We start from the raw sequence: 14314 nt of genomic DNA, 5'->3' as shown, positions 1-14314 counted from the left end.
TTCAGAGACAGCAAATGTTATTCCTAATAGGATTGTGATTTGTACTGTGCCTAAGAGACTTGGAAATCTGGAACTCGATGCCCCAAAACCTGTTGCGATTAGGCCACCTCCTCATTTTGCTCACTACGCTGTCTGACCACAAGGGGCTCTCTGTAATCTGTCGTTGTTTTGCAAATAAGTTGAAAGCATCTGTGGTGGTTCCTCGGAGTTTGAAACCCCAAACTCCAATTTGAGCAGTGGGAATAATCACAGGCGAGGCACCCATCACTGGGCCAAGACCTACATCACTGAGGTTGCCACTGGTGTTCTAAGCTGCTCCATTCCTCTAACCCAGGCAATAAAATGGTAGACCTTAAGACCATTAGACATAGTAGCAGAATTAGGCTATTCGGCCCATCAGGTCTGCTCTGCCACTCAACTCCATTTGTCTGCCTTATCCCCATAACCCTTGATTACCTTACTGATTAAAAATCTATCTATCTCAGTCTTGAACAGACTTAACAGCCCAGACCCTATAGCCCTGTGAGGTAAAGATTTCCACAGATTCATTACCCTCGGAGAGAAGAAATTCCTCCTCATCTCTGTCCTTTATAGGTGACCCCTTACTCTGAGATTATGCCTTCTGGTTTTAGACTCTCCCACAAGGGGAACAACCTCTCAGTATTTATCGTGTCAAGTCTCCTGAAAATCCGATCTATCTCAATAAGGTAGCCACTTATTCTTCTAAACTCCAATGAGCACAGGCACTACCTACTCAACCTCACCTCACAAGAAAATCCTTCCATGTCTGGGATCAATTCCACCTCTCCATACTGTGTATCGGGACGTTAATACGTTTTCTCAACACAAGCTGTCTTTTAACATCCACCATGAGAAAGGTCTGTTCAGGAGAGGCCATCGCTATTCTGAATCTCTCTCCTCGTTGTTCCAAGACCCATGTACTAGTCCTTCATTAGTAATACCCTCTGCTTCACCCTGAGCTCCTTCCTTTACACTGCTGATTAATTTTGTCTCAATCTACGTGCTGGTGATAAATGGGAGCACACGGATGATTATGGCGACCAATGCTCTTCAGGTGCACAATGAAGACCACCTCTTGCTCTGTGAAGATAGTAGACGGGATGTTACAAATATCTTAGCACATTGGTCCAATTGAGTGGGCTGTTTTATCAATATGTATTTGTATCAGAACTTTTGTACAGTGAGTGTGGACATGTTGATGTGATGGAGAGCACAAATCACAGAACGTGTGATTACTAGTACAATCCAAAGTGAAGCTGTCACTTACCCGAATTGAGCAGAATGATGGCCTTCAGGCAGATGTACTCCTCACACTGGAGTTTTAGCAGTCGGAATCGTGACACTGTTGCTAGGAGCATATCAAATATTTCCACCATCCCTTCAACACATTTCCCTTCATTCCTGAAACAACAAATTGGAAACGTAAGCTTGATGCACGACTTCTTAAAAAGAAATTGACAGCTCTGCAACTTCCTGGGATTTTATGGATTCTCAGTATTTGAAGACAACAGAGTGGATATCTTTGTTCTTATGGAAATAACCAAATGCATTATCATAGAATCATAGACATTACAGTGCAGAAGGAGGCCATTCGGCCCATTGATGCAGCACCAGCCCTTGGAAACAATACCCGACTTAAGCCCACGCCTCCACCCTATCTCCGTAACCCAACCTAACCTTTAGACACTAAGGTGCAATTTAGCATGGCCAATCCACCTAACCTGCACATCTTTGGACTGTGGGAGGAAACTGGAGCACTCAAGGGGAACCCATGCAGACATGGAGAGAACGTCCAAACTCCACACAGACAATTTACCCGAGGCCGGAATTAAACCCGGGTTCCCTGGAGCTGTGAGGCAGCAGTGCTAACCACTGTGCTTCCCCAAGATAACAGCGGTATAAAAAGTTCAAGGCATATGAGCAAACCTGTGGCAAATCGTGTGGACAAAGTGCGAGGTCATTTAATTTTGGCCCATGAAGGATAATTTGGAATATTTTCTTCAATGATCAGTGACTAGAAATTGCGGAGGAGCAAAGAAATCTGGAGTCCGGGTACGGTCGGAGGACAGATTATATAAATTTGCCTTCAATACCCTTGAGTTTAGAAAATTAAGACGTGATCTAACTGAGGTGTTAGTTCAATTTGATATGATGTGGCGATGCCGGTGTTAGACATAAGGGGCGGGATTCTCCGACCCCCCGCCGGGCCAGAGAATCGCCGGGGGGCAGTGTGAATCCCACCCCGACGCCGGCTGCCAAATTCTCTGATGCCAGGGTTTTGACGGGGCCGGGAATTGCGCCGCAGCTGCTGGCAGCGGCCCCGCCCCCGGCGATTCTCCAGCCCGCGATGTACCGAGTGGCCGCCCGTTTTCGGCGGGTCCGGCCGGTGTAAATCAAACCAGGTACGTACCGGCGGGACCTGGCTCTGCGGGCGGCCTGCGGAGTCCTCGGGGGGTTGCGGGGGGATCTGGCCCCTGGGGGTGCCCCCGCGGTGGTCTGGCCCGCGATCGGGGCCCACCGATCCTCGGGCGGGCCTGTGCCGTATGGGCACTCTTTCCCTCCGTGCCATGGCCGGAGCGGAGAAGAACCCCCCTGCGCATGCGCTGGGATTACTCCAGCACACAATGGCGCTCCCGTGCATGAGCCAACTCGTGCCGGCCGGCGGAGGCCCTTTGGCACCGGTTGGCACAGCGCCAAGCCCTTCCGCGCCAGCTGGCGTGGCGCCAACCCCACCGGCGCCAGCCTAGGCCCTGAAGGTGCGGAGTATACAGCACCTTCTGGGAGGTCCGACGCCGGAGTGGTTCATGCCACTCCTCGGCACCGGTACGGCCCGCCCCGCCAGGTAGGGGAGAATCCCGCTCAAGAAATCTTACAACACCAGGTTAAAGTCCAAAAGGTTTTGAATCACTACCTTTCGGAGCTCCGCTCCTTCCTCAGGTGAATGAAGAGGTAGGTTCCAGAAGCATTTATATGGACAAAGTCAAAGATGTAAGACGATACTTTGAATGCGAGTCTTTGCAAGTAATTAAGTCTTTACAGGTCCAAATGGAGCAACTGGAGAAATGGATAATCACAGGTTAAAGAGGTGTGAATTGTCTAAAGCCAGGACAGTTGGTTGGATTTCGCAAGCCCAGGCCAGATGGTGGGGGGTGAATGTAATGCAACATGAATCCAAGGACCCGGTTGAGGCCGCACTCATGTGTGCGGAACTTGGCTATAAGTTTCTGCTCAGTGATTCTGCGTTGTCGCTCGTCCTGAAGGCCGCCTTGGAGAACGCTTACCCGGAGATCAGAGGCTGAATGCCCTTGACTGCTGAAATGTTCCCCGACTGGAAGGGAACATTCCTGCCCGGCGATTGTCTTCTTAAATTTATAGTTAGAGACATTTTTAATTCATCTTGTGGGAGTGGCAGGGATGATGGGACATAATCTTAAAATTAAATCTAGGGGGTTACATTGGGCAGCATATTTTCATATAAAAGGGAGTAGAAATGTGAAACTCACTCCCGCAAAAGGCTGTTGGAGGTGGGACAATCGGGGCTTTCTAAACTGAGATAGACGTTTCTTGGGTAAGGCATATCAAAGGATACAACAGGCAAATCTAGCCAAGTTGGAGAAAATCCATAATCTGATTGAACCGGCTTGAGCAGTTGAATGGTCAATTCCTCTTACTAATGATTCTATGTAAACAGTATTATATTCCTTTAGAACAGATTTTAGTTCAAGTAACAATGCTCTGTCGTTGAAAACTTGCTTATGTGTCAGGTTAGCTACTTGAGTACTTGATTGCAGTAAGATGAAGAATAAAATTTAGTGATGTTCTTTGCTTTCTAGATGCGGATGGCTTCAAAGTATAGTGTCTCACAAAGAACATCAAGCTATGTTTTTAACAAAGCTTTGGTTTTTTACAAAGCTAATTTATTAACGCTCCAATTAAATAGGTTCAACTTGCTTACTAAGATTTCCAAGACTACAGCTAAAATAAACGATGATTCTACCTACAGAGCTTCTGGAAACACAACTACTCTCTATCCCGCCTAATCACCTGCACCCCGAATCAAGGGTATCACGTGATCCACTTGTATGCGGTTGATCACCATCTAGTGGTTGGATGCAGTTACAGTAAATTGTTAACCATTCATTATCCTTACAATATGTATATTGTCACATCCCCCTTTCTTTGAAGTTATGCTCAAACATATTTTACAGAACATGATTCTTTTTTAGGTTATGCATAATTTCACTGTGATTGTCCAGAAGTTAATGTTCACAAATTGAGTCCGTCCAGTTTTTTTCTTAGAGGTGTTGATCTTCTCAGTTGTGTTTGTTCCAATGCTGCTGTCGTTGTATTCGCTGCTGGAACAACATCTCGCTGCTGTGCTGTTGAAGTAGCTTTTTCAAAAATAAATTTAGAGTACCCAATTCATTTTTTCCAATTAAAAGGCAATTTAGCATGGCCAATCCACCTGGCCTGCACATCTTTGGGATGTGGGGGCGAAACCCACGCAAACACGGGGAGAATGTGCAAACTCCACACAGACAGTGACCCCGAGCGGGGATCGAACCTGGGACCTCGACGCCGTGAGGCAGGAGTGCTAACCACTGCGCCACCGTGCTGCCCTGTTGAAGTAGCTTTAAGTAGCTCTGTGCTTATCGTTATATCTGGAAGTGTCGTATTCACCTTAAGAAGTGCTCTGCAGTTTCTCCTGAAGATTGAACCCTCTTCCGTTACAACTATGTATGAAAGTGGAGCTGTCTGGCAAATTACATGTACCATACTCGACCATCCATCTGGAAGTTGTGCCCGTACAGTATTCCCTTGCTCTAACGGTGCTAGGTTTTTCGCTTTCCTGTCACAGTAACATTGCTGCTTCCGTTTGTTCTGCTGATTTTTTGGATTGCATCGTTATTATCAGGATTCATTGCAGTAAGACACGGTAATGTGGTACGTATCTTGCAATTCATCAGCAACTGTTCTGGTGAGTATCCTGTCACAAGTGGTGTCACTCTGTAGCTTAACAAAGCTTTTTTTTTATAAATGTTTTTATTCAGTTTTCATATTTTATATTGAACAAATTACAAATTGTTAGGAGAAAAAAAACAACAAACAAACACGCAAAAATTAACATACATATTTACAGGTAAGCATCTTCGTAGTAGTAACTGTGCCCGCCCCCCCCCCCCCCCCCCCCCAACATGTTTATTTAGTTTGGTTTTGGGCCTTAGCTAGCCATCGAACCCCCGTACCGAACCTGTAGCCCCTCCCGCTACCTTCCCCCGACTATTCTTCCTCTTGTACATTGGCCACAAATAGGTCCCGGAACAGTTGCATGAATGGCTCCCACGTTCTGTGGAAGCCGTCGTCCGACCCTCGGATGGCAAATTTGATTTTCTCCATTTGGAGAGATTCCGAGAGGTCGGACAGCCAATCCGCAGCTCTGGGCGGTGCTGCTGACCGCCAGCCAAACAGGATTCTACGGCGGGCGATCAGGGAGGCAAAGGCAAGGGCGTCCGCCCTCCTCCCCAGGAATAGATCTGGCTGTTCTGAAACCCCGAAGACCGCCACTATCGGGCATGGCTCCACCCTCACTCCCACCACTTTGGACATAACCTCGAAGAAGGCTGTCCAGTACTCCACGAGTCTGGGGCAAGACCAGAACATGTGGGCGTGGTTGGCCGGGCCTCTTTGGCACCGTTCACATCTGTCTTCCACCTCCGGGAAGAACCTACTCATACGGGTTCTTGTTAAGTGGGCTCTATGTACCACTTTTAGTTGCGTCAGGCTGAGCCTTGCGCACGTGGAGGTGGAGTTGACCCTATGCAGTGCTTCGCTCCAGAGTCCCCACCCTATCTCCATCCCCAGGTCGTCCTCCCATTTCCTTCTTGTTGCGTCCAGTACGGTGTCGTCCCTATCTACCAGTCGGTCATACATGTCACTACAGTTCCCTTTCTCTAGGATACTTGCGTCCAGTAGGTCTTCCAGTAGTGTCTGTCGTGGCGGTTGTGGGTACGTCCTTGTCTCCTTTCGTAGGAAGTTTTTGAGCTGCAGGTACCGTAGCTCGTTCCCCCCAGCTAGCTGAAACTTCTCTGTCAGTTCGTCCAGTGTTGCGATCCTGTCGTCCGTGTATAGGTCCCTGACTGTCAGTGTCCCCCCGTCCTGCCTCCACCTTTTGAAGGTGGCGTCAGTCAGTGCTGGTGTGAACCTATGGTTGTTGCAGATGGGAGCCCTGTTCGACATTTTGGTCAGGCCAAGTTGCTGCCGCAGTTGGTTCCAGGATTGGAGGGTGGCTGTCACCACTGGGCTGCTGGAGTGTTTTTTGGGTGGGGATGGGAGTGCTGCCGTGGCGAGGGCCCGGAGGGAGGTTCCCATGCAGGAGGCCTCCTCCGCACGCACCCACTCAGCCTCTGGCTCCTGGATCCATCCCCTTACTCGCTCGGCTGTTGCTGCCCAGTGGTAGAATTGTAGATTCGGGAGGGCTAGCCCTCCCCTGGTTTTTGTTTTTTGTAAGACCTTCTTTGGGATCCTAGCATTTTTACCCCCCCATACGAACGCCATGATGAGTTTGTCCAGCGCTTTGAAAAAGGCCTTGGGGATGTAGATCGGAATGGATCTAAACAGGAAGAGGAACCTGGGCAGTACGTTCATTTTGATCGTCTGAACTCTCCCCGCGAGGGAGAGCGGGAGTGTGTTCCATCTTTGCAGGTCCTTTTTAACTTCCTCCGTCAGGCTGGTGAGGTTCCATTTGTGGATCCCTTTCCAGTCATGGGCTATTTGGATCCCCAGGTAGCGGAATTTATGTCGGGCTTGATTGAACGGCAGCCCCTTTAGTGCTGCCCCCCCCCCCCCCTTGCGGGTGTACTGGGAAGATCTCACTTTTGCTCATGTTGAGTTTGTAGCCCGAGAAGGCTCCAAACTCTTTCAGGAGCGCGATGATTCCGTCCATGCTGCTTTGTGGGTCCGAGATATAGAGGAGCAGATCATCCGCATAGAGTGAGACTCTGTGCTCTCTACCTCCCCTTCGGATCCCCCTCCAATTTTTTGCTGCCCTGAGCGCGATTGCTAGCGGTTCAATTGCTAGTGCGAACAGCAGCGGGGACAGTGGGCATCCTTGTCTGGTGCCCCTGTGCAGCTGGAAGTATTGGGAGTTGGTATTGTTGGTCTGTACACTCGCCATGGGTGCGTTGTACAGGAGCTTTACCCAAGCGGTGAACCCTGTTCCAAGCCCGAACCGCTCCAGTACCTCTATGAGGTATTTCCACTCGACTCTGTCGAAGGCCTTTTCTGCGTCCAGGGAGACGATCACCTCTTGTGTTCTCTCCCCGGAGGGGGTCATTATCACGTTCAGCAGGCGCCTGATGTTCGCGGTAAGCTGTCTACCTTTGACAAAGCCCGTCTGGTCCTCTGTGACCACCTCAGGTACACAGTCTTCTAGCCTCTTGGCTAGGATTTTGGCCAGTATTTTGGCGTCTGCATTCAGCAGAGATATGGGTCTGTATGACCCACATTCCGTTGGGTCTTTGTCTTTCTTAGGTATCAGCGAGATTGAGGCCTGTGCTAACGTGGGTGGCAATGTGCCCCTAGCTAGCGAGTCTGTGAACATCTCCCGCAGGTGCGGGGCCAGCGCTGTCGCAAATTTTTTGTAGAAGTCCGCCGGGAATCCGTCCGGTCCCGGCGCCTTCCCCGCCTGCATGGAGCTAATGCTGTCCATGATCTCTCCCAGTGCTAGTGGTGCTTCCAGATCCCGTTTTCTGCCCTCTCCCACAACTGGTATGTCCAGTCCGTCAAGAAACCGGTTCATCCCAGCCTTCCCCGTTGGGGGCTCTGAGGTGTACAGCTCTTGGTAGAAGGCCTTGAAGGTTTTGTTAATCCTCTCTGGTTCTGTTTCCAACGTGCCTCTGGTATCTCTGATTTGCGCAATTTCTCTGCTGGCTGCCTGCTTTCTCAGCTGGTGGGCCAACAGGCGGCTGGCTTTGTCTCCGTGTTCGTATAGGGCCCCGCGTGCCTGGCGGAGTTGGTGTACTGCTTTCCTGGTGGAGAGCAGGTCAAAGTTCCTTTGTAATTCTTTCCTCTCCGCCAGGAGTTCTACGGTCGGGGCCTCGGAGTATTTATGGTCTACCTCCAGTATGGAGTCGACCAGCTTCTGCCTAGCCACCCTTTCCTCCCTATCTCTTTGCGCTTTGTAGGCTATGATTTCCCCTCTTAGTACGGCCTTAAGCGCTTCCCAGAACGTGGAGGGTGAGACCTCCCCGTTTTGGTTGATCTCAGTGTACTCCGCTATGGCCCGCGCTATCCTTTCGCTGAAGGCCTTGTCAGCTAGTAAGGCACCGTCCAACCTCCATTTGGGGCGCTGGGCCCTTCCCGTCTCTAGCCGCACATCCATGTAGTGTGGGGCGTGGTCTGATATCACAATTGCGGAGTATTCCACCTTGTCTATCTCTGGAAGCACCGTTTTCCCCACCACAAAGAAGTCAATTCTGGTGTACACGTTGTGTACTGGGGAGAAGAAAGAGAATTCTTTCTCCCCCGGGTGGGCGAATCTCCAGGGGTCTACTGCTCCCATCTGCTCCATATAGTGACTGAGTTCCCTTGCCATGTTTGAGGTTTTCCCCGTTCTGGGGTTTGATCTGTCCGTCGTTGGGTCCTGTACACAGTTGAAGTCCCCCCCCATGATTAGTCGGTGCGTCGCTATGTCCGGGATTTCTGCCATGGTCTTTTGGATGAAGCTCGTGTCGTCCCAGTTGGGCGCATACACGTTAACTAGGACTACCGGCGCCCCATCCAGGGCCCCGCTGACCATGACATACCGTCCCCCTGGGTCCGTAACCGTCTTTGTCGCCCTAAACATTGTCCTCTTGCCAATCAGGATCGCCACCCCCCTGGCCCTTGCCCCATAACAGGAATGATAGGTTTGTCCCACCCAGCCCTTTCTTACCCGCAGTTGGTCCTGCTCCCTCAAGTGCGTCTCTTGGAGGAAGACTATGTCGGCCCTCATGTTTCTAAGGTGGGTGAGGACTCTAGATCTCTTCACTGGGCCATTAAGTCCCCTTACGTTCCAGGTGACTATTCTGGTGGGGGGCTTCTGCCCCCTTGCTCCTGTGGGGTTAACCATATTTGTCCGGTGGACGCGCCCCTGCCCTCTGGGGTTTCCCTTTGTTAGGGGGCCGTCCAGGATGTCCACTATCACTGCTCTCCCCATGCGGTCGGGTCCCTGCGCTCCGGGGTTCCCCCTTGTCCCGGGGACACCCGCCATGGCCGTCCACTGTGTGTCCGCCACGCGGGTAGCCCCCTGCACTCCGGGGGGCCCCTTCACCCACAGACCGTACTGGGTGGGTGTTTGCAGCAGTTCCCTGTTTCGAGCCCTTGTCTGTGGCACTTTGTGGCCCTATTCCCTTTCTGGCCTCTTTTGTCCCTTCGTCCCTGCATTTCCCCTCCCTGGTCTCTCGCCCCCCGAGTGCCCCCCCCCCCCCGCTCTATCCCTTTCGGGGATACCCCTGTGTACCCCTCCATTGCCCCTCTCTCCCCCATTCCTGTCCCCATTTGCTCTCCCACCTTTGATGGGTGATCCCCCCCCTCCCCTGCCTGGCGCCTTCCCCCCTGTTGGGGGTGCGCTGCGGCCCTGCTCTGTTGCGCGCCCCCTTCGCTAGCTTTCCTGCTAGCACGGTGGCTCCCCGCTCGGAGGTTGCTGTCCCCCTTCCCCTCTCCCCTCTCCAGTACTCCCGTTCCCTCGTGCCGGGGCCTGGCCTCCCACCTGGAGCGGGCCCTTGGGCATTGGGTTGTTTTTCCTGGGTGCTCCTGCCAGGGGGGAGGGGGCTGGCTTTGCCTCGCCCCTCCCCACCCCCCCGTCGGCATGACGTATCTCCTTGCCATGGGCCCCTCGTCCCTACTTCCCATGGCGTTTTTCCAGCCCGTGCTCCTCAACGAATCTATTCGCCTCGGCAGGGGCTGTAAAGAAATATTCCTTGTGTTGGTATGTGACCCAGAGTTTTGCTGGGTACAGCATACCAAAACGTACTTTGTTCTTATAGAGAGCTGCTTTCGCTCTGTTGAACTCCGCCCGTCTCTTAGCTATGTCCGCTCCAAAATCCTCGTAGATTCTGATGGCGTGCCCGTCCCAATTGCAGGCTCTATTCTCCTTGGCCCAGCGCAGGATTGTCTCCCTATCCCGGTACCGGTGCAGTCTGGCTATAACTGCTCTCGGTTTTTCCCCTTCCTTGGGCTTCGGGCGCAGTGACCGATGAGCTCTGTCCATTTCCGGTGGGGTGGGAAAAGTTTCCCGCCCCACCAAGGAGCCCAGCATCGCAGCCACGAATGTTGTGGGATTTCTACCCTCTATCCCCTCTGGCAGGCCCACTATCTTAATGTTTTGCCTTCTCGAGTTGATCTCCTGGTCGTCTACCCTGCCCTTCAGGCTCCCCTGTGTTGCACTCAGTTTCGCCATTTCCCTCTCCAGGGACATGACCCGGTCGCTCACGTCAGTCGCTGCCTTCTCCAGCTCTTTAATGGTTGCCCCGTGGGCTTCCAGTATCTTCCCTTGGGCATCCACTTTCTCCTCCATTCTGGTCAGAGCCTGCTGCACCCCTGACATGGCCCTGGTCATTGCTGCCTGTGCTGCGGCCTCTGTGTCTGCTTTTAACTCTGCCTTGATTGCCTGCAGCTGCTCCCTCACCACCTCTGCAATGGCTTCCTTCCAATTCACGCCCCCCTCTAACCCCAGGGGAGAGGTTGCCCGCCCGTCCAGCCCTTTTGGATGCGGCGATACATTCTTCCCGCTGCTTCGCGTGTTGACTCGTTCGCCCAAGCTGGTTTGCCCTTTGCCCCGTCCACCTCCGGTGCCCCCTTTCTCTTGGGTCCCTTCTGGCATTTTTTTCTCCCCCTTCCCCTTCATCGTTTCTTCTCTCCTTGTTCTTCTTTTCCCCCTTTTCCGCACCCTATTTTAATTTTATTTATATATATATAAAAATATATGTATATATTTTTTTTTTAAAAATGAAAAATGTATTTCCCCCCTTCTTTCCTTTACCCCTTTATTTCACCCCTTTTCTCTTTACCAGTTTTCTTTTGGGTTTTTATTTTAAAAAAAAGAACAGAAATATAAGTCTCTTTTTTCTTTTGTTTTCTCTCTCCACTCGCCCAGGAGAGAGAGAGAGAGTCCCCCTTTGTCCTTGCCACGTGGTGGTCACTGCAGTTGGGGGGAGGGGGAGGGGCGAGTGGGGCTGCTGGTTGGGGGGTTGGGGGGGGGGGGGTTTGTGTCCCCGCTGCTGGTTGGGGGGGGGGGGGGTTGGTGGCCTCGCTGCTGGTTGGGGGGGGGGGGGGGGGGTTGGTGGCCTCGCTGCTGGTTGGGGGGGGGGGGGGGTTGGTGTCCTCGCTGCTGGTTGGGGGGGGGGGGGGGGGGAGTTGGTGTCCCCGCTGCTGATTGGGGGGGGGAAGGTGGTGTCCCGCTGCTGGTTTGGGGGGGGGGAAGAGGGCCCGCCGCTACCGCACCGTTCCCGGCCCGCGTGGGGGGGGGGGGGGGGGGGGAGAGAGGGGTTGGACCTGCCGCTGCTGGGCCTCCCTGTCGCCGTCGCTCCTCGCCTCCGCCTTCCGCCGCCGCCCGCTCCTCCTCAGCTGCCGCCCGCTCCTCCTCCGCTTCTCCTCCGCTTCTCCTCCGCTGCCGCCCGCCGCTGCCGCCCGCCGCTGCCGCCCGCCGCTCCTCCGTTGTCGCCCGCTCCTCCGCCGTTGCCGCCCGCTCCTCCTCCGCCGTTGCCGCCCGCTCCTCCTCCGCCGTCCGGCCTGTCGGGGGGGTTCCTTCCTGGCGCTTGCGGGAGCCCCTCTCCCTGCGACCTCCTCGCTCGCCGCCCGGAAGTCGAAAAACTAGCTTAACAAAGCTAAGTTTGGGTCGCTGTTGGAATCCCAAGCTTTTTAAAGTAGTTTATTGGCCATATGTACCCGTTTCTCAGCCTTTCCATTGGACTGTGGATGAAGTGGGCTGGAGGTTACATGCTGAAAGTCATACTGTTTGGAGAACTCCCATCTATTCGCTGCTATCAAAACACAGCCCATTGTCACTCATGATGGTGAATGGGATGCCATGCCTCGCAAATATTTCCTTCGTAGCTTTAATGCGGCCTTTGAACTTGAGTTAGGTAGCTTGATTACCTCAGGAGAGCTCGAAAAAGAGTTGATGACTAACAGATATTCATTGTCTTGGAAGAAAAACAGATCAAAGACTACTTTTGACCATGGAGTCGTGATGATTTTGTGCATTGTAAGTGCCTCCTTCTGTTGATGGGACTGGTTCTTCTGACACGTTTCACATTGTGCAACGAGATTGCTAATGTCACCATTGATTCCTGGCTGAAACACGCACTCACAAGCTCTTCTTTTACATTTTTCCATTCCCAGATGGCCTTCATGCATCTTGCTGAGGATCCTGTGTCGTAAAGAAGTTGGTATGGCAATATGATTTATCTCAGCTGGAACCCATTTACACTGCTTAGTTCTGCTCGTATGTTTCTGTAGTTGGACAAGTTCCTTTGGGCCAACCAGCCCCCATGTACTTTAACACTCGTTGGATAGTTTGATCTTTATATGTTTCTTCTTTGATGAGCTTCGACTTGTCGTCAGAGATAAGTCGGTTTTCTTCAACGAGGGTCACTTGAGCTGGACGATGTCCGTCGTCCCTGGATCATCAGTTGCATGCAATAGTGCATCAGCTACAACTATCTCCTTTCCTGGCATGTAGACTAGCTCAAAATAGTGCCTTTGAAGTTTCAGAACCATTCTCTGTAGTCTTGGAGACATTTCGTTCAAGTTTATCTTTAAAATGGAGACGAGAGGACGATGATCAGTTTCAACTGTGAATGTGGGTAACCCATATACATAGTTATGGAATTTGTCCATCCCTGTGAGTAGACCCAAATACTCCTTTTCAATTTGTGCATAGTGCTGCTCGGTTGGTGTCATCGCTCTCGGTGCATATACAGCTGGTTGCCATAGCCCTTCACTTGTCTGCTGTAACATCACTGCGCCTATGTCGTACTTGCTGGCATCTGTCAAAATCTTCGTATTACTCTTGGGATCGATGAACAACAGAACAGGTGCTGTAGTGAGTGCTCTTTTCAGATCAGGCCATTCTCTGTTGTGTTCATCAGACCAAGTGAACGTGATGTTCTTTCGGATAAGCTGTCTTAGTGCCGCAAGCATGATGCCAAGTTTGGTATGAATTTTCCCAGAATATTGACAACACCTAGCATTCTTAGTACTGCCTTTTTGTCTTTTGGATATGACATTCTGGTGAGCTGCAATCTTTTCAGTGTCTGGCCGGACTCCTTGAGCTGAGAGTTGATGACCCAAGAAAATTAGTCTGGAGATGCCAAATTGACATTTGGCTCTGTTCAGTTTCAGACCAAATTTCTCAATTCACTTTATGACTTGCAGAAGTCGTGCATTATGTTCCTCGTCATTTGATGACCAAAGGATGATGTCATTCACGTACACTTCGACCATCTGTTCCATAGCCCGATGAAAAATTTTGGAAGCTGAAATGATCCCGAAAGGCATTCTATTGAAATAGTGCCTGCTGTATGGTGTGTTGAATGTGCAGAGTTTCTTACTGGCATCATCTAACTTTAGTTGCCAAAAACCCCTGTATGTGTCTAGCTTGGTAAAGATCTTGACATCTGACATCTCACTCGGGATTTCCTCTCTGTTAGGAATCAGGTAGTGTGCCCGCTTAATATTCTGATTCAGATCCTTGGGATCAATACAGATTCTCAGATCACTGTTGACTTTCTTCACATAAACCATAGAACTGACCCAGTCAGTTGGCTCTTCCACTTTGGTGATTAGCCCCAACTACTGCATACGCTCAAGTTTCCTCAAAGGAGCTGGAACCCTCCTCGGTGGATGAATTACTGTCTGGCATTCGTTCAATCTGGTCATTGCAATTGGATGAAATCCTGTCCGAGCTGTAAATGCGTTTCACAAGCTGCAAAATCTCACATGCCTGAACACCAAGTAATGAAGATCAATTTGGCTCAACAATTTCAAATTTAATTGGAATGTTTTTCTGTTTGACCTTGACTGTTAAGTAGCAGGTACCTATTGTGCTAATCACATTGCCATTATAGTCCCGCAGCTGACAGTCATTCTCGTCAATTACTGGTTTAGTTTTTAATTTGGCTATATCTGCCTGATTAATGAGATTAGCTCTTGCTCCGGTATCCAATTTCATCTTTATGTTGGTTCCATTTATTATTAAAGGAATCGTCCAATCATCAATATTTTTAACAATGGAAATCTGTTTTAACATTTC

General features: G+C 51.0%; 1 protein-coding gene across 4 annotated transcripts in view; it reads right to left on the bottom strand.

Annotated features, from left to right (window-relative positions):
- The window catches only part of esr1 (estrogen receptor 1), a 447574-nt gene that overhangs the window by 90402 nt on the left and 342858 nt on the right, over positions 1 to 14314 (bottom strand). For all 4 annotated transcript variants that reach the window (XM_038805682.1, XM_038805662.1, XM_038805671.1 and 1 more), the window contains one exon: positions 1289 to 1422. In XM_038805682.1, the coding sequence (XP_038661610.1) occupies positions 1289 to 1422 (134 nt within the window). The remainder of the gene's footprint in view (positions 1 to 1288; positions 1423 to 14314) is intronic.

This window comes from Scyliorhinus canicula, chromosome 1 (assembly GCF_902713615.1).
Source record: "Scyliorhinus canicula chromosome 1, sScyCan1.1, whole genome shotgun sequence".
Classification (NCBI taxonomy): Eukaryota; Metazoa; Chordata; class Chondrichthyes; order Carcharhiniformes; family Scyliorhinidae; genus Scyliorhinus; species Scyliorhinus canicula.
This window is presented reverse-complemented; position numbering and strand designations above follow the sequence as displayed.